The sequence below is a fragment of the Rhinichthys klamathensis genome, unplaced genomic scaffold (genome assembly GCF_029890125.1).
Source record: "Rhinichthys klamathensis goyatoka isolate OS25496 unplaced genomic scaffold, OSU_Roscu_1.1 h1tg000830l_1, whole genome shotgun sequence".
Taxonomy (NCBI): domain Eukaryota; kingdom Metazoa; phylum Chordata; class Actinopteri; order Cypriniformes; family Leuciscidae; genus Rhinichthys; species Rhinichthys klamathensis.
This window is the reverse complement of record NW_026607212.1, coordinates 356105-381568: the sequence shown is the minus strand read 5'-3', so window position 1 is coordinate 381568 and position 25464 is coordinate 356105. Positions and strand designations below refer to the sequence as shown.

Genomic DNA, 25464 nt, shown 5'->3' with positions numbered 1-25464 from the left:
ATCCTTTAGCGTCAATATAACATGCACTGGTATGGGTAGGTTTAGGTCTTGGGTAGGGTACGGTTATGACGCCTTGGGATCTGCGTCTCAAATTGACGCTAAACATTGCCATGTGCGTCGGATTTAGACGAGCGTCACCTGTATGACGCCTTGGGTTCTGCGTCTCATATTGATGCTAAAGGATGAGAACGGGCTGGAAAAAATATGATATTTGAATGAAAATGGAAGCTTTAGCGTGAAGTTCTGCCAGGAAGACTCAATTGCTACGTCACTTATTACCTTCTCCTCTATCCAATCGTGTCTAATACTTGCGGTATAAAAGACCAGTACTTACACATGTTTGAGTTTGTAGATGCTGACGCTTTCATTCACCTCCATCCTCCCCACCACCACCAGGATGGTCCCTTCCTATACCTCACAGGGGGTCGGCTGCGCCACTGCCTTCGTCTTCAGGCAGGAAATGCAGAGTCCGGACCCTCGGATTGCGAGCTATGGACAGGGCCTACGCCAAAGAACTTTATTGCTTGCTGGGCTATCAATAAATGTATTTCTACCATAAAGACTCAGAAGGATTCTCGAATAAAATAGAATTTAATTTGTGAAAGGAGTTTACAGACAAAAAATAAAAGTAGATGCTCGACAAGCTCCGTCTCAGAGTTCTTTGGCGTAGGCCCCGTCCTCCGTCCGGGTCTGAAGGTTAGCTTGTAGGTCCTGCCTGATGTTAGAGGCAGGGGCGGAGCCTACCCCCCGACGAGTGGACGGGAGCCATTCTGGTGGTGGTGGGGATGATGGGATAAAACTTTGCTACGACACCTGCAGGCAACAACATGGGACGGTAAGATCAGTCTTTTATATTCAATGTCAAGCTGTGATTGGTAGCGTGGAATTATAAATCAATGACGTGGCAGTGAGGTCTTTCTGGTAAAACTTACGCTTACGCTTTCATTTATTGTTACAGTATTTATTCTCCCGAGTCTTTCTGGTAGAACTTAAATGTTTGTCTAATTTTTCTCAATATAGGTTAAGATACTGTGATATGACAAATGAGTGTTGTCTGAAATCAAACCCATCACACCTGAGAGAGCTGAACCTGAGTGGGAATAAACTTGGAGACTCTGGAGTTGAAAACATATGTGATCTACTGATAAATTCACAGTGCAAGCTAGAAATACTAGAGTTAATATTGCTCTGTACAGCAATTACAGTGTGGTTAAAGTTCACTTTTTATATTTTAAGACAACAAGGCTGAAGTTGCATAATTTATAGCACTGCACTTTCTTTCATTTTAACATCTGAAGATACATTGATAGTGCACAAACTTTTTTTGAGTGAAGATGGCTTCAGACATGGGTTGTAACTAATATTCCCAAATCCTAGTTAATGCTTCTTTGTTGGTTTATTGTTTGGTGCTGTTTTAGTGTACTGCATGGCATTTAATCATGATAACTTGCATGTATGTAACACGGATCTGAGCCATTGTCCTTTTTGTCTTCAGTCTGTGTGGATGCATTATTACAGAGAAACAGTGTCTCATCCTGACTTCAGCTCTGAAATCAAACCCATCACACCTGAGAGAGCTGGACCTCAGTGGAAATAAACTAGAAAATACAGGAGTGTAGCACTTTTGTGACGTACTGAAGGATTCACACTGTAAACTGGAGAGATTAAGGTTAGTAACATTCACATATAAGAATCAAAATGAGAGCAAAACATAACATTTTGACTAAATATTTGTCATTTACCTTTTTCTAAAATGATTATAAATAACAGTAACTGTAATGAAATCAGAGTAATGAGATAACGAGAATAATATTTGCAGAAAAATATCATTAATAAGTTGCAGAATGTATGTGTACCTGCAGAACCATACCCCTGACACTTTGATTGTGCTTTTATTTTTCATGGTAAAGATGACCATGCCTTAAAAAGTTAATTTCAAACTCTGGGTGAACTCTCTCTTTTTCTGTTCGTTTCTTTCTTCCCAGCCTAAATGACTGTGGAATCACAGACGTTTCTTCTTTAACCCAGTCTTTGACAAACACAAAAGCACTGCAGTTTTTAAAAGAGATTGATCTGAGTAAAAATAACATAGAAGACTCAAAGGAGCAGCTCATTGACGTGCTACGAGACCCAAACTGTAAACTGAGGTGAGTAAACATATTTTTGTTACAGTCATGCTAACACCAACAAACAAATTAACATAATTTGTGTTTTAACTCATATTTAAAATAAATATTTTTTTAGAAACATGCTCCAAATAATGGATTTTAATGTCAGTAAAGTCAGTAACTAATCTGACAGGAATTTTGTTAATTTAACTTTACACCAAAAAAGTCATTAGAATTTGAAACTTGTTCCACCTAACATTGATCATTTTCTCTTACAGCCTAGAGAGAGATCATTGGTTTAGCTGGAGAGCTGGTTTAAACCTAATTGGTAGCATTGGTGGATGGATTACATCCTTTTCTAAACCTCAGGAACCTGTTAAATCAACAGAACAAGACCAGTGAACATCAGGTGAGGGATCATAGGAAGAGCTTTACTATACTGTGTCTATGAGTATAAATTAATATGTGTGATGATGTGATGTCTGTATACTAAAATCTAAAATATACATTATATTCAAATATAAACTCTGTTGTCAACTATGAATATCAGCACACACACACAAAGAAAAACTGAACTATGTCAGAACTGGGATTTTTGGTGAGATGATGCCAAACCGCATTTCATAAATGCAAAAACTGTTCAAAACCCACAGCTATATTCATTTGTATTAAGTTACTTATATGTCTATATTACTAATGCACACATAAGCAAAACAAATCCTGCAAAGAAGCATCCAAGTAAGAATTTCATTATGTTTGTTGTTCTGTTCATGAGACAATAATGCTTTGAGGAGTCTCTTCTTCCATCTAATTAAGGTTCAGTATTTACCAGTTCACAGCATTTATGTACCCATCCTCCTCCTCCTCCTCCTCCTCCTCATCTGAAGTTATTGTTTCCTCTCCCAGCAGTCTAGATAGTCTATATAATGCATTTCATTTAGTGATTATAATCGTAACTTTTGCCATTGTTTTGTATTGTAAGGCATATTGAAAATATAAAGTTGAAACCCTGATTATTTTATTTTGTTCACTAGTTCACTAGCCACCTTTAAGTATAATTAGTGCTTCTGAGAGATTCTCCTGTTAAAAGTTGTAGGCTTGAACTTAAAATTTCACAATAACATTTCTGGCCTAAATATTAAACTATATGAAGACATAAGTTATATAACCCATTCTCATCTCACTGACAGTTATCTCTCTTAACTGACATACAAATCTTCAGCAGAACTAAGTGTTGTACAGCTCTATGCGTGATTGCTTTTCCTGCTGTGATCCATTATTCCACTCTGTACTCCACTATACTCCCTGATCCTCACCACTGCTGAGACTTTCCCCGGCAAGTGTACAGATTATGTAATGAATGAATAAATTATCTTTATTAGACAGTAATCACTAATTATGCAGATGAATTAGACAATCTTTTTGCCATTGAAATGACTTGGAAAAAGTTTCCCAATCAACCTGAATTCACCCTACAAATATTATTTAATATACTTATTAATTTATTGGATCGTTTCTTAGACCAGGAGGAGGCCGGGAGTCAGTAGTTTAATTTGTTTAAAAAGAAATGATTAACATAGCGACTTGATGTAAGATATTTCCTCATTAATTGTAATAAATTGTTCAACAAATTAAATTGCTCATTCACACTCAGCCATTCTTTTTCCACCTTCGATGTGAGGTGTATGTTGTATTTTTTTATTGTATGTTATGCATATTATGTGAATATGTCTTCTCTGATAACGAGGTTTGTGTTTCAGTGTGTTTGGGAAATAAATGGGGTCGCGCGCAGATCTGTGGGGTGTCTCGGGCGCGCGTGCACGGCAGCATCATCACGCGCAGCATCTTTCGCCCACAGACATCTCTGCGTTTCACTTAATTTTTACTTCTCAGACAAAAAGAGCGTCTACTACTGCGTCATATCTTTATATTCTGCTCTTCTGGATAACCGTGAGGATATTTGCGCCGCGGGATTGAAGTGTTTTCATGGAAAATGGCGAGATGGGCTCACGCGTGTCTGCTGCTGATTATGGTGATTTTCAGCGGATCGTGGACCGCAGTGGACGCGCTCACATTCCCACAGCATTACACGTAAGAAACATTAACAATTCCACAGCATTACATGAAATAATAACTCATTCCTACACTAATACACGTAAACACGCTCATTTCCAAATCATTAGTGTAACAAACCCTCATTTCCAAAGCATTGCACGTAAGAATGTTAATTTCCACAACGTTACTGATAAGAAAAGCTAATTTCCACAACCTTATATGAAAGACATAGCCTACTCTTTTCCACAGCATTACACATAGGCTCATTCCACAACGTTTCATTTAAGATACTGATTTCCATAACATTGAAAAGCTAATTTCCACAGTCTAAGAAATACTAATTTCCACAACATTACAACAAATGGACATTTTCTCAGCGTTACACTTTAAAATGTTAATATGATGACATTATCTTTATGTTCATAGTTTAGGGTAAATGCGAGTTTTAATAAGTCATAGTTTGGGGACAAATGTATCCCCTAGAAGTGAGCTAAATATGACAAACACCTACTTTTGGTGACTATTCTAATCCTAAAATAATTTCTTGTAGGGTTAGTTTGAATCCATTCGAATTTTTCTTTTTTTATATAACAATCTATTATCTCGTTTAGATAGATGGAATCGTATATAAGGTCAGTAAGTTATGTGTCTTCTGGCAGACAGACAGCAGTGATTTGAGATTTATGAACTGGTTGGTTCAACAATCCTCAGAGCATCACAAAGTAATTACTGTCACAACTAATCTATCTATCTATCTATCTATCTATCTATCTATCTATCTATCTATCTATCTATCTATCTATCTATCTATCTATCTATCTATCTATCTATCTATCTATCTATCTATCTATCTATCTATCTATGCTCACAGTTCGTCTTCTGAGGTTTAAAGCTGATCTTTCTCTGTAATGTGAATATGGGTCACTCACAACAGCCCCTCATTTCCCTGTTTCTCTGTCCGTGTCTCTAGGGAGTGTGTGTCAGGTAATAGGCAGCGGGGAAGATCTAAGATGTGTTTGTGTGTGTGTGTGTTTCTGGGCATGCTCAGATCAGCTGCTGAGAGTGCATCAGATCGCCTGAATCACTGACACACACCCTGATACACTCTCACCTTTACATATTGTGTAACACATGATGCTAAACATGCAGTGAACCAGCACGTGTGTGTGTGTGTGTTTATAGCATCTTTAATGGAAAGTGCAGGCTGAGTTCCTCTAGATAGAATAATTAAATCTCATCTATGATAGCAAGGCCTATTCATTTTCCAACCTCACTTTAACAAAGAATTTATCCCTTTTTCAGTAAAGTCAACATTTCATCTATAACCTATAAGAATGCACTAGTATGCCAATAATTATGCAAATAATTTTGTAATCATTGATGCTGTTTAATAACTCTCATACCCAAACAAAGATGCCCCTCGCATTTCTATCAGACATGCAAAATTCCAGGCCTAGTTAGTGTTATTATGGCCAATAAGTAACCAATAAGCTGTCTGATATTATAAATACTATTTTAAGTGTTTTTACTATTTTAAGTTTTTCCAAAAATAAACAATAATAAACAATTGTTCACATTTACTGATATAATGTGCACCCCAAACTCCTCTTATCATCTCAATTAACACTGATTATTAAATGCTGGACCCTCAGAGATTTCTCTAAGCGTTCGCTCATTATGATCTCCTCGTGTTTATTGACAGTTCCAATTTAATAATGTTCGAGCTATGAATGCTAATCTAAACAACCTGAACTTACGTAATATAACATAACTGCAGTCGGGTTGTAATCACTTGCAGATCTGTTCTGTTGTCGTGGAAACAGGTGATATTTATGATCAGACTGCAGGGTTATGATTTAACCGTACATGCTGTTCTGTAACAGGGCGGTTTAATGAAGCTGAACGAGACCTCGCAGGTGTTCAATAATTCATCTGCATCTGTAGATCAGGGCAGTTTCGTTGAGCTGCACGGTTTGTTTGTAGCCTGTGTGTTTGTGGACAGAATAAACATCACATTCTGTACATTGATTATATTGATCGGTTTAGCCGACTGTGAGGATATTATATCATATTCTGTCACTGATACTGTGTGTAGTACGAACGAGGACAGTTCTGATGAGGTCACTGAAAATGAATTGTTTAACTTAGTGATTTTAGCAGTTTACACAAAAGATGTGAAATTATACTGTAAAAACTGTTCATTCAAGTATTGGAGAGAAAGACGACATGTTAATGTTTTCAGATTATCATCATCATAATGTTGATAATGTACCATGTACTGCAGGGCTGCAGTACAGAGTTTCGATTCATGAGCTTGCGATTCGATTCGATTCTGATCTTGTTTCAATATTGATTCATTTGGTTAAAATTCAGGTACAGAAGGGCCTAAATATTAATTCTCAAAGAAACAAATCCCTCTCAACTAATACAAGGAAACCTGTCAGCTGCTCGTATTATTAAATAATTAAAATGAACAACTCATTCTTATCAAATTAAAAAGTGTTATTTATAAAAAATTTAGAATATTTTTAATGAAATAATAAGAGTACAAATATAGTAAATATGTAATATAAGCTAGTACATATATTTAGCAAAATGCTCCTCTCTAGAGTTACTTTTTCTAGCTATATAGTCATTGAATGACTTTATGTGACATATTTTTTACAAGCTGTTTTATTGATGCCTTTCCGCAGTTGAAACATTCATTGAACGATTGCATGAGACATTTTAGTGAGCTGTACTGTATCTTTCAACCCCTTCTGATGTTCATTCATGTTTATTTGGTGCTATAACTAATAAGAACGAGGAACACAGATCGGTTCACGAGCCACATTAAAGAGGGCCAAAACGGTATTTATTGTTTGATATTTTCTAATAAAATTGACAGAATTTAAAAGCCCTGATGTAAAGTCAGCCATTTAATATCGCGGAGCGCTCATATTGTATCATCCTGAAGAGATTTATTAGACTGTACCACACTGTGACCCAAATATTGATTTAAGGTGTAAGTTTATAATCTTACCTAGATATTAGCTTCTGCTAGATGACAAACCCATTATTACAATCTTCCCAGTCCTATGAGCCGGTCATTTTCACGACACTCTATAAACTGAGACACAAGATGGCACCAATTGTGCTCCCGCTCAAAATAGAGGTCTGGGCTGCGATTGTTAATATAATTTTTATTGTTTTGCCTTAATGATTTACTTGAAATTCAGAACTTCACAATTTTCAAAACTTGTTGCTCCCTTAATTCACAGCGCGAATTGCTGAGCGACATAGACAAGTCCATTTCTTTGAATTTCCAGTAAAAATAACATTAAAAAATCATGATATATTTCAGCTACAGTGATATAAATCTCTGAAGCCTGTCATAAAACCTACAGCAAACCTTCTTTCCCCCCCCCGTTGAGTAACGGTTGTGTTGTGTGTGTTGTGTAGGATCATGCACTGGGCTCGTCGCATTGAACAGGAGATTGACAGAGTCTTGCAGCACATCAGCGGCGCTCAACAACTGAAGGGGGTAAGGCTGTGTGTGTGTGTGTGTGTGTGTGTGTGTGTGTGTGTGTGTGTGTGTGTGTGTGGCTTTTCCAGTATCTCTGTCAAGCGTGTGCTCATCACTGTGGGTCTGGCCCACATGTCAAACACCCACAAACAATGAGGAACTGAGACACTCCTGCAAAATCCGTGCTGGAGAATATAATGATCCTGCCATTCCAGAACTGTATGGGATGATTTTAGTCTCATTATGATTAACATGTACAAGCACACTATCAATGAACTTGATGCATGTTGCAGACATGTTTTATCCATGCCTTTCAATTTGCGTGTGCAAAATTAAAAATTGAATGAATGTGTAGCAATTTGTACAAATAGAGACATTTTTGTGAATACAAATGTTTTCTTTTGTATTAGTATATCATAATTTGTGCATGCAATAAAGAAGATGTGCATGTGTGGATCAGGTGACACGCGTGCATTCATTGAGTTCTTTACTGAGTCGATCTCATTTGATTCATTTTGATTTTGAGACTTTCATTTCGCGGTTTTTAAGCATTTCACAACCCACACACAAACAACTACAAATGAATAGGCCTGGTGCTAATTATTAATGTGTGCACAGCTACCCATTTATTTGACAAATTCACAAATGTGCGTCGCTACATTTAAACTAATACAATACAACTTGTGTGTGCAAAATCCAGAATCACATGAATGTGCAGCATTTTGTACAAATAGAGACATAGTTGTTAATACAAAACCTCAATTTTGTATTAATCTAGGCCAGAATTTGTGCATCCAACAAGTAAGATGTGCATTTGTGGATGAGGTGACACGCATGCATTCATTGACTCGTTTCTGAGTCGATCCTATTTGATTCATTTGGATTTTGAGACTTTCATTTCGCGGGTTTCGCCTTGCACGATCCACACACAGCTGTCTGAGAAAAGCTGCTACCACTAGATGGCAGTATTCTGCTAAAACCGACAACGGCAGCGTAATCAAGCGTGATCCCCATTTAAAACGCTTAATGTGAGTGATATTGAAGCACCAAATTTAGTACACAATATAGGCCTACTACCTTATTAATAAAGAATACTTTATAGAGGCAATAAGATTATGATCAACACCCATAGAAAACCATTATAAAACGCTTCACGTGCAATAGCGCATTGCATGTTCAATAAGGTGTAGCCTATCGGCTACTGAGTTTAATATAACTGTGTTACTGCATTGACGTTAAGCTTTTTCGTAATAATAGGCTCTATGTGTTTTCCTTCCTGAGCCTGTTAAAAAGAAAAAGCTTAACATGAAATTCTGCAGTTGCGTTTAACTTTGCATGTGTAGGGGAGAGCAATTGCTCCGAGAGCGCAGTAAAGTAAGTTTTAGGTTTGATATTCGCCGCATTTTCTAAAGGGACCATCTGCAAATTCCACTCACAGTCAAACAAAAATATATAAACGTCCAGTCATTAATTCAAATGAACGATACCAAGGTTATAGTAAATGCCTAGTGGACAGACGGACTTAGCCTACTGTATGTCCAGCCAATATCTCGATTGAACTGTAACAAAAAAATAATTACTGTAAATTGTTTTTCTATTCATGTTCCAAAGGTTGTAGTACATTCCTAGTGATAGTCAGGTGAGATTTTGCATTATTGACCTGTAGTACCAAAAACCCTTTTGGTGAATTACAGTATTTTTTTTATTTTTTTATAAAAAAGTAATTGTTTACTGTAAATAGGCTACATGAAGGGATATATTGGGACAATTTCACCTGTAGTAAGCCAGTCTAGTCACTAGGAACATTTTGAACATGAAAAAACGCTTTTGGTGAATTACATTATTTTTCTGCAGAATACAGGCTACATGAAGGGAAGTATTGTTCAAATTTTACTTGTAAGTCAGTCTTACAGGAACCTACGAGCTTTGGAATTTGAAAATGTCTGTTTTTAAATATTAAAAGTTATTTTAATTAAACAAATTATACGTTTTAACGCAGTTAGTGGAATTGGAGACGTTCCCTTGTGCATCATGAGCTGTGGTAGCGCGTCAAAACATTCTCATGTATGCAGCTACACACACACGTAGGTGATTTTCAATTCATATTTAATGTCGATATACATGGTTGCATATTGTTAAAACTCATCGTGCTATAGTAAGACTATATAACAGTGGCAAGGGTCAAGGGAAAACAAATGTCCTGCGAAAATCGTCTTGTAAAAACAGACATTTTCAAATTCCAAAGCTTGTATAGCCTACAATGTGTAGTCATAAAAAAATAAACCTATAATATGAACGCAACTGCGAAATTTCATATTAAGCTTTTTCTTTTTAACAGGCTCAGGATCGTGAAACGTTGCGCGTCACGTTCATATAGCCTCTTGTATGTAGGCTATAGTTTTCCTCACATAGAGCCTATTATTACGAAAAAGCTTAACGTCAATGCAGTAACACGGTGATATTAAACTCAGTAGCCGATAGGCTACACCTTATTGAACATGCAATGCGCTATTGCACGTGAAGCGTTTTATAATGGTTTTCTATGGGTGTTGAATTTGATCATAATCTTATTGCCTTTATAAAGTATTCTTTATTAATAAGGTAGTAGGCCTATATTGTGTACTAAATTTGGTGCTTCAATATCACTCACATTAAGCGTTTTAAATGGGGATCACGCTTGATTACGCTGCCGTTGTCGGTTTTAGCAGAATACTGCCATCTAGTGGTAGCAGCTTTTCTCAGACAGCTGTGTGTGGATCGTGCAAGGCGAAACCTGCGAAATGAAAGTCTCAAAATCCAAATGAATCAAATAGGATCGACTCAGAAACGAGTCAATGAATGCATGCGTGTCACCTCATCCACAAATGCACATCTTACTTGTTGGATGCACAAATTCTGGCCTAGATAAATACAAAATTGAGGTTTTGTATTACAACTATGTCTCTATTTGTACAAAATGCTGCACATTCATGTGATTCTGGATTGTGCACACACAAGTTGTATTGTATTAATTTAAATGTAGCGACGCACATTTGTGAATTTGTCAAATAAATGGGTAGCTGTGCACACATTAATAATTAGCACCAGGCCTATTCATTTGTAGTTGTTTGTGTGTGGGTTGTGAAATGCTTAAAAACCGCGAAATGAAAGTCTCAAAATCAAAATGAATCAAATGAGATCGACTCAGTAAAGAACTAAATGAATGCACGCGTGTCACCTGATCCACACATGCACATCTTCTTTATTGCATGCACAAATTATGATATACTAATACAAAAGAAAACATTTGTATTCACAAAAATGCCTCTATTTGTACAAATTGCTACACATTCATTCAATTTTTAATTTTCCACACGCAAATTGAAAGGCATGGATAAAACATTTCTGCAACATGCATCAAGTTCATTGATAGTGTGCTTGTACGTGTTAATCATAATGAGACTAAAATCATCCCATAGAACTGAGAGGCTGCAGCGTCTGAATGCATCCTCTCTCTCTGTGTGTGTGTGTGTGTGTGTGTGTGTGTCTGCTCACATCACTGAGAGAACAGATGGTTCACCCCTCTGATGCAGGGGCGGATCTACAGGGGGGCAAGGGGGGGCAGGTGCCCCCCCCACTCTAGAGCCTTGCCCCCCCAGCTGCCCCCCTAACTTTGATGATCCAAAAACTGTACTTGTAAAAACAACCTGCCACTATGTCCACAAGCTTCTCAAAACAGTGAGCTAAACAATACATTTACCAAAAGTGAACAATTTAATTTTTAATTTTAAATATATTATTAGCCCCTCCCCCCTGCGTCCCTGATTCAAACGTGCAGAGCGGACGGCGTTGTTGTTGGCGGCTCACACACTGTACACAGCGAGTCTGCTGCGGTGAGGTGGCCCTGCAACCCGACTGGAGCTAGAGTGAGCTTCCCCAGAGCCTCTGAAGGTGAAGTGAGTTTCCTCAGGTGTAGTTTAAACACACACGTTTAACTTAAAGTTACATTTGTAATGAATGTATTGTATACTAAAGACGATTCAGCATCAGCAAAAACAGCGCGTCTATTATGTTAGCCAAAATCAGCGGTCAATTCGCTCCCTCGTGATTTGTAAGAGCACTCTTCCCTTTGATTAGCCTAATTTTGATTTTAGTAAAGACAAGAACAGCTTAAGGTGAGACACAAAAACATCGGGGTTTTTTTCACTGGTTAATTTTAAGATTTTGGGCTATTTGTCTTCAATAACATGTCTTCTTTCAGACTTGTGGTGAAAAAAATTCCAAAAAAAAACACTTTTAGGACTTTATTTTACTACACTTTGTCTATTTGCGTCAGTAGATTTCTCCTAAATTCAACAAAAGTTGTCGTTCTAAATCAACATGCTGCTCCGCGATCGCTGCATGTCAATGTCATCACATACATCTCCGTTGGAAAGCTCTCTCTCCTGTACATTGTTGTCGTATCCAAATATGGTCATTTCCTTTTAATCAGCAACCAATCGTGAAAGTACAATGGGCATTTAACTCTAAAACCGAAATCTCATTGGCTGATGTCAATTTCTGACAACGTGATTCGTTCAGAGATGCATCACGTGACGTGCTCTGACATTTAGATATGCGTTTTTGACTGTTTTTCTGTTCAGTTGAAGGCCATAAATGCTGTGATTTAGGTGGTTTGTATTGTTGTTGCTAATGATTTGATAAGATATTGTGTCTGTAAATAGTTGTTTCCACTAAAAAAAAGTATGAATTTTTACATTACAAATCTTTAAATGCTGTTTTCTCAAAATTAGTTTTTTGTCAATCTCCAGTACAAACATCTCAGCCTGTGTAGCACCGACCTATGTACACCAAACTTTCCAGTTATTCATTTAGCAGTATTCTCTATTCTGAAGATATTTTCAGAGGGATTTGTTAATAAATCATTCCTAAAAACCTTTGTAGTGTGTAAGGGCATGATTAAACAATAATGTTAATCATTTAATAATGATTAAAAGTGTTTTTGTGTTTGTTTTGTTAAAGCAATTCACATATAGGGATTCCCATGTACCGTCTACCCCTGCCACCCTGCCAAGACCTCTTGCCACCCCTTTGCCCCCCCATGTAAAATTTTCTAGATCCGCCACTGCTCTGATGCTAAAGTCATTCATTTACCCAGAATGCCACAGGGCTGTAGACAGAACGCTTCACTGCTGATGATCAATACAGGCGTATGACAGCTCCTTTATAGTTGTATTTTTTTGTCCGGTCATCATCATCATATTATTAATTTTTGAGATAAACATGTTTCTAATGATGGCTAATGATCTTCTGAAAAACCTGTAGAGCTGAGATTTAAAAATAAAGCCGAAATACACTCCATGTAATCGCCATGTCTTTTGATCTATCCTGACCCTGAGCTAATGCTCTTGACCCTAACACTTGACCTCTGACCTCGACTTTCATCAGTCTGTGTGAGATGAGTGTTTGATTGTATCTCCATCCGTACACTGTCAGAGTTTGCGTTTATGCTTTTCTCAGAAATATTTATTTTTCAGCATCTTGCATTTTTTATATTTTTACCATTTTCAGCATGAAATATCACTCAAAATGCATTACATTTTTATGATGGGAATGCATTTCAGAGTAATCAGGACTAGCATCATAATTACTGTAAGTACCTATCATAAAACTGAAAGTAAAATAAAATGCATACATTTTCATGACTATAAAACTAAATAAAGTACAAATTAAGGATAAGTTGATTTTTTGATACACAGCATATAAAAGGTTCAACTTCTAAGTCGGCATGAAACTGAAGTTGCAATAGTTTTTTCTTCCCTATTCTGACATACCTGTATATCCGAGTGAAACGGCTTCTCGAAACGGTTGTGGTTTACTATTGGTCGATCTCATGTGAGTGACAGGTTGTCCCGCCCTCACGCTAGTAAACACATCATCAGAGAAGAGAATAGATGTCTTCAATTAGATTAAATATTACAAGGGCATGTGAATACGTATATATATATATAAACATAAAAGTAACATGCATAGATAAATCATCTATAATAAATACTGCAATATTCCATACAAAAATAAGAATTGTCTTAATTTTGATTTCATAGTGACTTTAAAACCCACCTTCATAAACATAAAAATGCTGAAATGTAAACATGTTTGATGATACCAGTTAGCACATGAACCCCTGGTTTCACAGACATGGCTTAAGTCTAGTTCCAGACCAAAATGCATATTTGAGTTGTTTTAACTGAAAGCAACTTGCTCTGACATATCTTAAAATATGTCAGTGCCATTGTTTTGTCTCAAGATGGACGTCAGTAATGTTTAAAAATCTAAAACAAATCTATGCCGTTTGTTAAACCAGGACTAACATTGTAAACATTGTTGACTAAAAACTAACCTGAATCTAGAAAACACTTAATTACTGTAAATAAAACTAACCTTGAAAAAGCTAAATGAATGAAAAGGACAAATTGAACTTAACATAAAAAAAACACATTTTAAAATTTTGTTTTTATTATTGCTAATTGCATTTGGCTTTAATTTGTGCTATTGTCATTTTTGCATATTTTAAAACCAGGAGCCAAAAAAACGCAAGCAGATAAACATGCTGAGTCTCATTTTATTTAGCAGGACTACAATGGATTGTGTAAAGTTAGGCTACGATGTTATTGATTTATCTTAATTTTTTCTTTGGAATAACAAGTTCATGGGCTTCATCCTGACTCACTGTCTTGTTTTAAATGCAGCGTCTGAAAGTTCAAGTTGTCAGTGTGTAAGTGAGCGTGTGCTTGATGTTCTTGTATTGATCTGAGCTCTAAACAGCTCTTGTTCTGGACTCAGAGGTTATTTACTGGCTTAATGAGGCTCGTCTTCTTCAGTCACGCCGCTGGATTACAGCAGCTGTTGTCTCACATCTCATGCTGGAGCGCAAACACTCATTTACACGTGGAGAAATCACTGTAAAATGAGTTTATTTTTAGTGCGTCACATCTGAAAGGAAGTTACACGGGTTTCCCAGTGATGAGCATTAATAATTTTAAACACAAACATGCAGCTCGCTCGCTGTTTCCTCCAGCTGATGAATATCCTCTTGATGGTGTATCTATACTGTATGTATATATATATATATATATATATATATATATATATATATATAGTTAAATCATGAAACTCTATAGGGCGCGGGCTCAGTGCCGACGCAACACTTCTGAGGGCCCTAAGCAAATCTTTAAGAAGGTTTCAAGAAGCCTCGAAATGACCTCCACCCCCATCTGTTCTTTCATAGCAGTTTCACTGTCAACAAACAACGTACAGTGATTTGAATTTCAATAAACATTAGTACACTTAGAGAAAATAAGTATATAAATATATAAAGGAAAACCCTTTAAAACACAATAAACTGCCAGTAAGAACAAGTAAAATCAACCTGTCAACCAAATGTTCATTGACAGATAAATGCTCTATGAAAGTAATGATCTGGCACCATGTAGCTATCAGAAAAACTAGGCTATAACACACAGCTGAAATGATTGTCCAAATGCGTGATTTACTAACGAAACTAAAGCATGATATATATATATATATAGTTTACCCAAGACAGCTTAAGTAAACACGACTCTGCTAAAGCTGAATATGCATTTATATTTGCATGTTATAAAAAATATGTTTACATATAGTATTATGCTACTTAAATAATCTTTGAGAACAAGGTGGCCCCCTAGTGGTTCAGGGGCCCTATGCACCTTGTGTAGTTTGTGTATAGGGAGGACCGGCACTGCCCGGGCTGATAGGTCCTTTACATGCAATCTGCAAGCAATCTCATCATTATCGCTTTGCACAAGCTGGTTGGCCTCTGTTGATTCTGCAGCCAATAAGATTGCTTGCTCAACATTTAAATAGCCTGGTTCATTGTTTGCTGTAAAGTAGTCCTGCGGCTCACTATTAGAGTTCCTCTGAACCCCTCCACCTCCCCCAACTCCACCTGCCTAAATCCGCTACATGATTTAGCCTTATGTATGTCTATATTTTCAGCTGCAGTAGCATATCTTACATGCTCACAGCATTACGTCTGTGTATCTATTAGCAGTAGCAAGTCAACAGCATATATTCAACACCAATACCAAGTACATAAACATTACCATATTCAATAACATATACATATGGATGTTAATTTTGTTTCAGATCTACAGTGAGAAGAGAAGACAGTTCAGTCTGGTCAGAAATAACCCTCGAGACATCGTAGAAAAAGTGGCGACTGACATTGAGAGACTGCTGGCCAAGAAACGCAAAGCGCTTGAGGTAATAAAACATCCACACAATCACACACACTTCCTTCAGGATTACTCTTGACGGTTCTCGTCTGTGTTTTGGGTCAGAAACTGGCGAGTGAAGCGGAGCGTCTTCAGAAAGATCATCACTGGCAAGATGGAATCAAGGTCAGATGGTTTTAACGGCGCCAATCGTTTTTATGCTCACTTTTGTGCATTCCACAATAATTTTGCAAGCTTTTTCCAGACTCTTCATGCACTTCGACATTTCACTTTTAAAATTGCTTTTGCATGTATGATCCAAGTGGATTCAGACCAATTATTCCTACGTTGCTTCAACTGATTCATTCAAATGAACCGCACAAATAGAGCGGATTCATTCTCTCTTTTTTACATTTCTTTCATCTGTGTACCTTGATGCACTTCGCCCTCTCATATTCACATACGTATTTCTCTGATCCAGATACGAGCTTTACACACACTCGCTGTGAGTCATGATTTCTGTGAGTCTGTAGCTGGAGGGTCTGTTTAAGCCCAATAGTTTGTGACGTCTCGTTTTACTGACTGATTTGATTTATTAGAGATGTTCATCTCGACTGACAACACACATGCTCATATGAGTGAATTGTGCTTAAATGAGCGTTTGTCATGCGGAGGACATCTGTATTTGGTTCTTCAAATACTCAAGCCGATTTTAAACAGCAGATTTTTGTATTTTTGTTCTGTGTGTTTATTTCAGGAGGAAAATATTGAATATTATAACTCTAAAGCAGAGATGGACTATGTAAGTACTGAGTACATCTCTATCCATCGCCGATGTGAAAAACATGTAAAAGTTTTTAATATGTAGATTTACATGCTTAAGAAAGTGGGCCTGTATGAAACATTTTGAACTATTTGAGAAAAAAGCACATGTAATGTTAATGAAAATGACGCTTTCTTGGTATGTATATAGGAAATATTCATGCATTCATACACAATTTCTTTTTAGAAGCTAGTTGCTCAAACTTCTAACTTCAAAACTACTATTTTGCATATTCATTTATCACCATATGACTATGATTTTGACAATCAAACTCAAGCTGAAACGATGGCCTCATATGTAATGTGTGTGTGTGAATGTATCTGATTATATTGTTTATTCTCATCAGGATGGTGAAGACATCGATTCTCAGATGTCGCTGAAACTGGAGTTCGTGTACGACCCGATCTTTAAGAACCATGTGAATTTCTCACACACCGCCGTCCAGATCCCTACAGACATCTACAAAGGCGGTGAGGAACCAGTCTGATGCTATTATATCTCTAAGAGCCAATAGCTATGTTTCCATCTAAAGTTGCGAATTTAACATATGCGCAAAATTTGGAATGTCGCATAAAACGTTTGCGAATAAAGCACCATTATCAAAATCACTTCCTGAGAAATTAGCGCAAAATATCTCTAATAGAAAATGAAAGTTCCTGCAATCAGAGGCTTCCCCAAAGCTCTTTTTTCGTACATCATAAATGGCTTGTGACTTTTTGAAATGTAATAAACGCTATCATGTTATCTTGCATTCTGAGACAGATGCCTGATGTTTGTGAATGTAATCGTGTGAGACGGTTGTGGGAAGTGATTATACCAAATCATTTTGAGGACAGACTTTTCAGAAAGAACGAACCAACATTTGAGATGCTGCGCAATTTGATTGGTCCGCTGGTTAGTCCAGTTATCCAATCACATCCTCTGTTGAGGCAAAGTCAATTGTCTGAGTGTTTTTGTTGCACATTGAGGGATTTATTCGGCAAACGTTTTTTTTCTAAAATAGATTATACACTTCTTATTTGGATAAAAAAAATATCCGCCAGAAAAAAAGATGAACACATTTTGCTGCACATTTTCTGAATTTATGCGTAACTTGGCGTTTTCATCCAGCATTTTTTATGCAATATACAACATCATGAACTCTTATTAGCAATGTTTCTATCCACCTATTTTTATGCAGAATTTTTATGCAAAAAATTGCAATTTATCTGTGTTGATTAATCGGCAAAATATCGGAAGTGGCACATTACACGGACAATAATCCAAACACTGCATTATTAGACCATTTTCTAAAGTTGAACAATATCTTAAAACCATTTAAAAATCATAATATAGCATTATGCTATTGTGAAATCACAATAGCTGCAATTGCATTAAATAAATATATGCGCTGCAGGTTTCAGAGTGAAGCGGGGCACTTTAATTATTTACATGCAGGTTACGTGTTTCTTTAAATGCTGCTTCGCATGAACTCAGTCTCCGCATGTGCTGTTTGTTTTGGTTTCCATTAACATGCATTTGGGAACACATATAAAGTTTGACGTGCTTTGTGTTTCATAGCAAAGTTTTGCACTGTTATAATTTACATGAGTGGAGTTTGAGTTTGAGTTGCTTATAACGTTTATCTGGAAACGCCAAAAGTGCGCCATTACACCAGATTTATAACGAAAATTGTTTATAAACCTATGCCAACACAGGAGAATACATCAATATCTTTCTTAATGTGCAAAGTTGTTCATCGCGATTTCAAAATAAAAGTCTGAACCCCCGCTCTGAGTTTGCATGTTTTTATGTCGACATGTTCTTGTTCAAGAAATTAGCTGTAGCATTTATATTTGGCCCAAATATTAAAGATTAAGTGGACATTTGAACTAACATGTTTGGCCAATAAGGATTTGATCCTGCTGTAAAGTGTAACAACAACAATCACCGTGCGTTGGCGCATTCTGCTGACATTGTTTATATTATGTATATTACATTATGTATTTTAAGTGTTGTTCAATAAAACTTGCTTTTTATACTTTATTTGAACCAATTATTATTGCCTTATTGTTATTATACATGTATTTTAAGTCATTTAAAGCCTGTTGTTCGCTGTTGTTGTTTTATTACGACAAAAAAATGATCAGTTTACTCGATTAATCACCAGAATAAACGTCTGATTACTCGATTGCCAAAATAATTGTTAGTGACTGACAGTCTTAGTTGTAATGTGTCTGTCTGTATGTCTGTAGCTCCAGTGATTCTGAATGAGTTGAACTGGACACAAGCTTTAGAGCGAGTCTTCATGGAGAACAGCAGAGACGACCCGTCGTTACTCTGGCAAGCGTTTGGGAGCGCCACGGGGGTCACGAGATATTACCCAGGTAACATGCTTATCTGTGCATTCATTTATGTGTCTGACTGAAGGTTTCAGTATGTTTTGCATAAATATATTATTACCCAAAAAATTCTTTTTAACATTTCACATTTTAGCTGCTCCCTGGAGAGCACCGGATAAGATCGACCTTTACGATGTACGACGGAGACCCTGGTAAACACTTTCTGTATCTTTAGAGTGTTTACAGTATATGCAGGAATCAGACAATAAGTTGCCTTGTGAAAAAAATAAGTGGTTAATTGTATTAAATGTGCACTTGTAGTGTACTTCAAATCTTAAAAGTATATTTAAATAACTGTATTTGCAAATAATATAATATTGATGAAATAAAAGGCCACTTAAATGTACTTAAAGAGAGTACAATTTTATGGCACTTAAATACACTTTCACAAAGTGCACTTTGTGATAATGTCAAAGTTTTACATGAAATTTTAAATCATTAATAATCTTTTGTCATGTATAAAGTACACTGATTTTTTGACTAACAAATTAGAGCACATGTAAAGTACTTGATTGTAATTTAACTGTAGTTATTTTTATTCTATAAACTTCATATATATAAATGTACTAAATTGCAAATTCATTATAAATATATTTAAATGCATGTCATTCAATAGAAATGACATCATGGCATATTTTAATTTACCATGCTTGTCAATACATTCAGCAAGACGATATAAGAATACTACTATATACATTTATTTCATTTAAGTGCAATTAGTATGCTATTGAGTGTCCGAAACATTACATTCAGTTTGCAATTAAAGTATATTATTTATGTAATAAGCACTCATTCACTTGATTGACCCTTCGCTAAGCTCCTTCCCCCTTGATTGTCTAGCCAGACTTTTCTTACAACACTTTGTTATATAGTTGAAGTGATGTTTTTGATGAAAAACTTGATTTTCCAGTAAAATGTGCTCATAAAATAGTAAATGTTGTATATATTATTCACATCTGCGGCTTTCTTCAAAGAAATAATTGAATTATGCATTTAAATTAGTGGTAATATTCATTTGGAGACATGACAGTCCCTCCAGAAAAACGCGATTATACGATCGCTGAATTCAATGCAAAATCAGCCAAAGTTATGGAAGTAAAATAATCCCAAATGTTTTTGAAACAAAAAGCCTGTTGAATTGTACTACTTGAAAAAAATATGCATTGCATTAACCCTGCTTGTATTTTAATGCATTGTATTTTTAGGGCTTGAATTTTATAGGCTGAAATTTAGCATGGTTGAATATTTAAGCTGTGAATATTTCAAATCAAATCATTTCAAACACATTTTCATTAGTAAAATTTCAATAATCCATATTCACCTTTCATATTTCATATCCCAAATATTCAAACTGATTAAAAATACAACCTATAATATTCAACAGGCGGTTTTCGGTCCATTTTATTTCGCTTTGCAAATTCGCTTCCACAAATTCAGTGGTTCAAATTCGACAGTAAATTTAACATTGACATCCAGGAGCTGCAGGAAAAGTAGTAGATTACCGAGCATAATCTCCATCTGCTGTTAGTCGACCACACCAGCAGGGGGTGTTATAATCCCATTCACTGTAGAAAAGGCTGAAAACATAAGGCTACACAGGGAAAGTAACAATGAATGAAACATAAAAACAGCTTTTGTGCCTTTATCATCTTTTCCGCATAATATATACTGATTACTGACCCAGATAATCGTCACAAAAAACATAATGCATGCTGAGTTTTTATGAATGAATGGCTTGCGCTAACTGTTGCTCTGGTCTTCGTCAACAACACGCGCTTGCACCCCCTGCTGGTGAGGTCGACTAACAGCAGATGGAGATTATGCTCGGTAATCTACTGCTTTTCCTGCAGCTCCTGGATGTCAACGTTGAATTTATGCTGCGTTCCAGGCAGGTTTTTGAGCACGTAAATCACGACTTCAAACCACGACTCACGACTTTGTAGCATTCCAGGCCAGTCACGACAAACTACCTGAGCGCAATATACATACTTATTTTTTCAGACACATAACATTGTATTACATAATCGTGTGTGTATATACATACTTATTGTTTCAGACACATAACATTGTAATACATAATCGTGTGTTTATTATTATCATTATTATTATATTATTATTAATTTGACTGCAACGTTATATTGTCCTAAAGTGTATTCTAACTGTGTACCGCCTGCAGAAACACTGCATCCGTAGGGGCTGCCAATGTTGTTTTGTATGGTTTTGCGGGCTACGTGACGTCAGAACTCGTAACTGGGAGTACATCGATCTAGTACGAGTTCACGGGTGGGAAGTCACGGGTTTGACTGCCGTTCCAGTGCACTTTCACGGGTATAAGGTTGGAAAAACACGGGTTACAGGTTGCCTGGAACGCGGCATTACTGTCGAATTTGAACCACTGAATTTGTGGAAGCGAATTTGCAAAGCGAAATAAAATGGACCGAAAACCGCCTGTTGAATATTATAGGTTGTATTTTTAATCAGTTTGAATATTTGGGAAATGAAATATGAAAGGTGAATATGGATTATTGAAATTTTACTAATGAAAATGTGTTTGAAATGATTTGATTTGAAATATTCACAGCTTAAATATTCAACCATGCTAAATTTCAGCCTATAAAAATACAAGCCCTAAAAATACAATGCATTAAAATACAAGCAGGGTTAATGCAATGCATATTTTTTTCAAGTAGTACAATTCAACAGGCTTTTTGTTTCAAAAACATTTGGGATTATTTTACTTCCATACAAAGTCCGCATATTTATGCGGGGGTCGCATTTTTTCAAATACTCCGCAATTTCGCCGCATAAATTGCTGATTTCCGCGCAAAATATGCGGGGCTTGCATGATGTCATAATCCCCGCATTTTCGTCGCAAAAAAAGTCACATATATCTTAGCAGAAAGTTGGAAAATGTTGCGTTTGCTTCACACAAGAGCAGCCACTTCCCCCTGTTGCCATGGGAACGCTATGAAGTGACGTAATTACGCGACGTGAACATCATTGAAAAGCTGTAAAACAGGAGCACACTTTATTTTAAAATATTTCATTTATTCATTTTTACTGAAGTTGTAGCATATTCCTCTAGTAAAGCTACATAACTTGTTTGACTCAGCAATGTTTTGTAAGTTTGATGTGTTTATTAAGGTCTTGTAACGCGTTGTGTCGGGAAGAAAAATAGGGATAGCTCACAGCTGAAGTGATTGCAGAGGCCAGACAGACTCACGGAGGCGATTGGCATCTCACAACTCGCACTTTATTCGCAAATCGAACTCGTAACTGTCTGTCACACGTTCTACCGTCCACGTCGTTACTTAATAAACAAAATAAGATAAAAGAAGTAGCATCAAACAGAAATTACCCGCACAAATGGGGTGTTCGAGGCGCTTGGCACATATAATACTGCAGACAGTTAGACAGGGAGCGCGCAGCTCTTAAAGGGGCCACACCTTATTTCCACTCGTTACAGTCTGAAATAAAACAAGATGAGAAATTAAATATTTCCAGCACTTTCTGTGATGTAGTATGCTTGCTTATCATAGGAAGTAATAAGAAAGGACTCTTTACATTAAGGTAGTAGCCTGGTGAGAACAGGGTGTTGGGGGAATCACTTTTTTTTCCTCTTTTTCATCAAACCGCAGTTTTTGCAAGTTCCCGCAAATTTTGCAAGTTCCCGCAATTTCATCGCAAAAAATTGCATAAATATCCCGCATATTCCATCGCATTTTTAAAGAAAACAGGCCGCGTAATCAAGGATTTTTGCCCGCAACAATCACAAAAAAACTCAGCGTTTTTCTGGAAGGACTGACATGAAATCATATGTCAAACTGTCAAATAAAACTAAATCAGATTTGTTTGTAAATCCATAATCATCTAGACATAGAAACAGTTGGCTGGCTTTGATTGGTCAGTTTGTGGGCGTGGCCTATGGCATGTTGATACTCAAACTTGTGTCGCTGTTTTCCTCAGGTACATTCAAGGAGCGTCTTCGCCGAAAGACATGGTCATCCTCGTAGACGTGTGAGTAGGCGTTCTTTTTTTGCTGTGCGTTTGTGTTGTTTGTTCAACATTGACGTCTTTTCCGTCCACAGGAGCGGCAGCGTCAGTGGACTCACTCTCAAACTGATCAAAGCTTCAGTCACAGAGATGCTCGACACGCTCTCCGACGACGATTATGTCAATGTGGCTAGGGTCAGTGCGCTATTTTGAACATGATGTTTTTTGGATTGTGAAAGTAGCTTCTGGTCTCCCAGACTGGTTTTAGAAGGGGTTTTGGACACTTTTTAGCTGACCAGGTTTGTCTTAGCTGGTCAAGCTGGGAAACCTGCTAAAAGACCAGCTAAAACAAGCTGAACACCAGCTTGGCCAGCCTAGGAGATCTGCTTAAACTAGCTACTTCCAGCTCAAACCAGGCTGTTTTTTTTTAGCTGCGCACTGACACTTTTGTTAATCGACTGATAAAATGTTCTTGAAATTTTTGCAGATATAATAGAATACAAAAGCTGTTATGTAAAGCTACTAGGGGTGTAACGATATTTGAACCGAACCGAAAAACCGCGATACACCACCCACGATACGTATCGCGATACTCTCATGGCGAACCGAACACGCCCCGCCCCCTGCTGCCCCGCCCAGAATAATAAGCTCATTGCACCTCATGTGTTATGTGTACACAACGAATACAGGGTTGTTGCCTAACCACCATTAACCACATATAATCGCAATAAGCTCAGTGTTTTGTTACTTTTGATAATAAGCAAGGTGTAATCTTTCAAATTATGTCTATTTGATCACGAAATGCAAACAATAAATGCCGTTTTGGCGCTCTTAGATGTGGCGTGACAGATATCACTGTATGCATGCGGCAGCGCGGAGCGCGATCATCTCTTCCTCAGTTACAGAATAAACATGAATGGACACCCGAAGGTAAGTTGAAAGATACAGTATACTTACTGAAAGGCATCATAACTCGTGTAAACACTCAATCAGTGTTTCAACAGCGGAAATACGTCAATAAAACGCTTAGTTTTTCACATAGCTTTATATTTACCTCAGGCAAGTCATTCAGTGTCCACAGCTTGCTGGTTTGCTAACTCTTTCACTAAATAAATGCTATATATTAGCCTATATATTATATTTTACTTAACCTGTTTATGATGTTTGTTTAAAATAGTTGTCATGAAAATAACAGCAACTGTGTAAATTATTATATAACAATAACAAATTAGAGTAAAAACATGTTAATGCAAAAATTACCTTATGTGCAGTTTACATGTTTTCATACAATTTGTTATTTGAGTGTTGATTATTATTATATCATTTAGGCTAAAAGTCTAGGCTTGTTAAGCTTTAATGTTATAGTAATGTGCAAGTAAGGGCTGTAGTTTACAGCATTAGCAGATAATTTTGTTATCCTTCGAGAAACGTTTACTTGTAATTGAATTAATTTAAAGACAAGGACTCAATTTGTTCATTAAAGCACTGTTTAATAAAAAATAAAAGCAATTTTAGCTTTCTAAACCCCCCCACCCCACCGAAAAGAACCGAACCGAACCGAGACCTCAAAACCGTGGGACGAACCGAACCGTCAGGTTTGTGTATCGTTACACCCCTAAAAGCTACTAAGTTAGTCATGTGTTAAATATTCACTGTTTATTCTTTTTTATATATAATTCATGAACCTGTACATTTACTTGAGCTGTATTTCCTCTCTCGTTCTGTGGTAGTTCAACGAGAAGGCCGAGGCAGTGGTGCCCTGCTTTAGGCACCTGGTTCAGGCCAATGTACGCAACAAAAAGATCTTTAAAGAGGCCGTGCAGCAGATGCAGGCCAAAGGAACCACCGATTACAAATCCGGCTTTCACTTCGCCTTCAACCAGCTGCTCAACGTGAGTCTGAACACAATTTACATGCGAAGTTCATCGACAGCATTTGTGGCGGAATATATGGCTTAGGCCTATATAAATACTCAATGTGTCAACAGTACAACCAAAAGACGTGAACAATATGAGTGTTAACATGATTTTAGTGCAGAAAATCACTTACTCACCTTTGTTATATCCATTTCACAACTTCATTGCTATAATGCGATGCCATAAACCCTAATATGACTATAAAAAATAATGATTTACTCTCATATTGGCTTTAAAATCTGCTTACACCTTTTGACTTCCTGGGTCAGTTTTGGAATTTAAGTTTGTAAAAATTCACTCCACAAATTCTGCAGATTGAGCTGAACTAGTACAGGACCCAGAATATTTCTTTAACACACACCTGCATTTCGTGAGTTTTGGACCAATGAGATTTCACCGTGGGCGGAGCTACCCACCTCGACGCAATAGAAGAAACCAGACCTCGACCTAGA

At 36.9% G+C, this 25464-nt stretch overlaps 1 protein-coding gene across 1 annotated transcript in view; it reads left to right on the top strand.

Moving 5' to 3' along the window:
• Positions 1-3899: 3899 nt before the first annotated feature.
• cacna2d2b (calcium channel, voltage-dependent, alpha 2/delta subunit 2b) overlaps positions 3900-25464 on the top strand; it is a 40330-nt gene continuing 18765 nt past the window's right edge. Inside the window, exons 1-11 of the mRNA XM_056243731.1 lie at positions 3900-4199; positions 7605-7686; positions 15832-15948; positions 16026-16085; positions 16657-16701; positions 17069-17192; positions 18957-19088; positions 19198-19255; positions 23070-23120; positions 23192-23291; positions 24827-24988. Of these exons, the coding sequence (XP_056099706.1) occupies positions 4102-4199; positions 7605-7686; positions 15832-15948; positions 16026-16085; positions 16657-16701; positions 17069-17192; positions 18957-19088; positions 19198-19255; positions 23070-23120; positions 23192-23291; positions 24827-24988 (1029 nt within the window). The 5' untranslated portion in view covers positions 3900-4101. The remainder of the gene's footprint in view (positions 4200-7604; positions 7687-15831; positions 15949-16025; positions 16086-16656; positions 16702-17068; positions 17193-18956; positions 19089-19197; positions 19256-23069; positions 23121-23191; positions 23292-24826; positions 24989-25464) is intronic.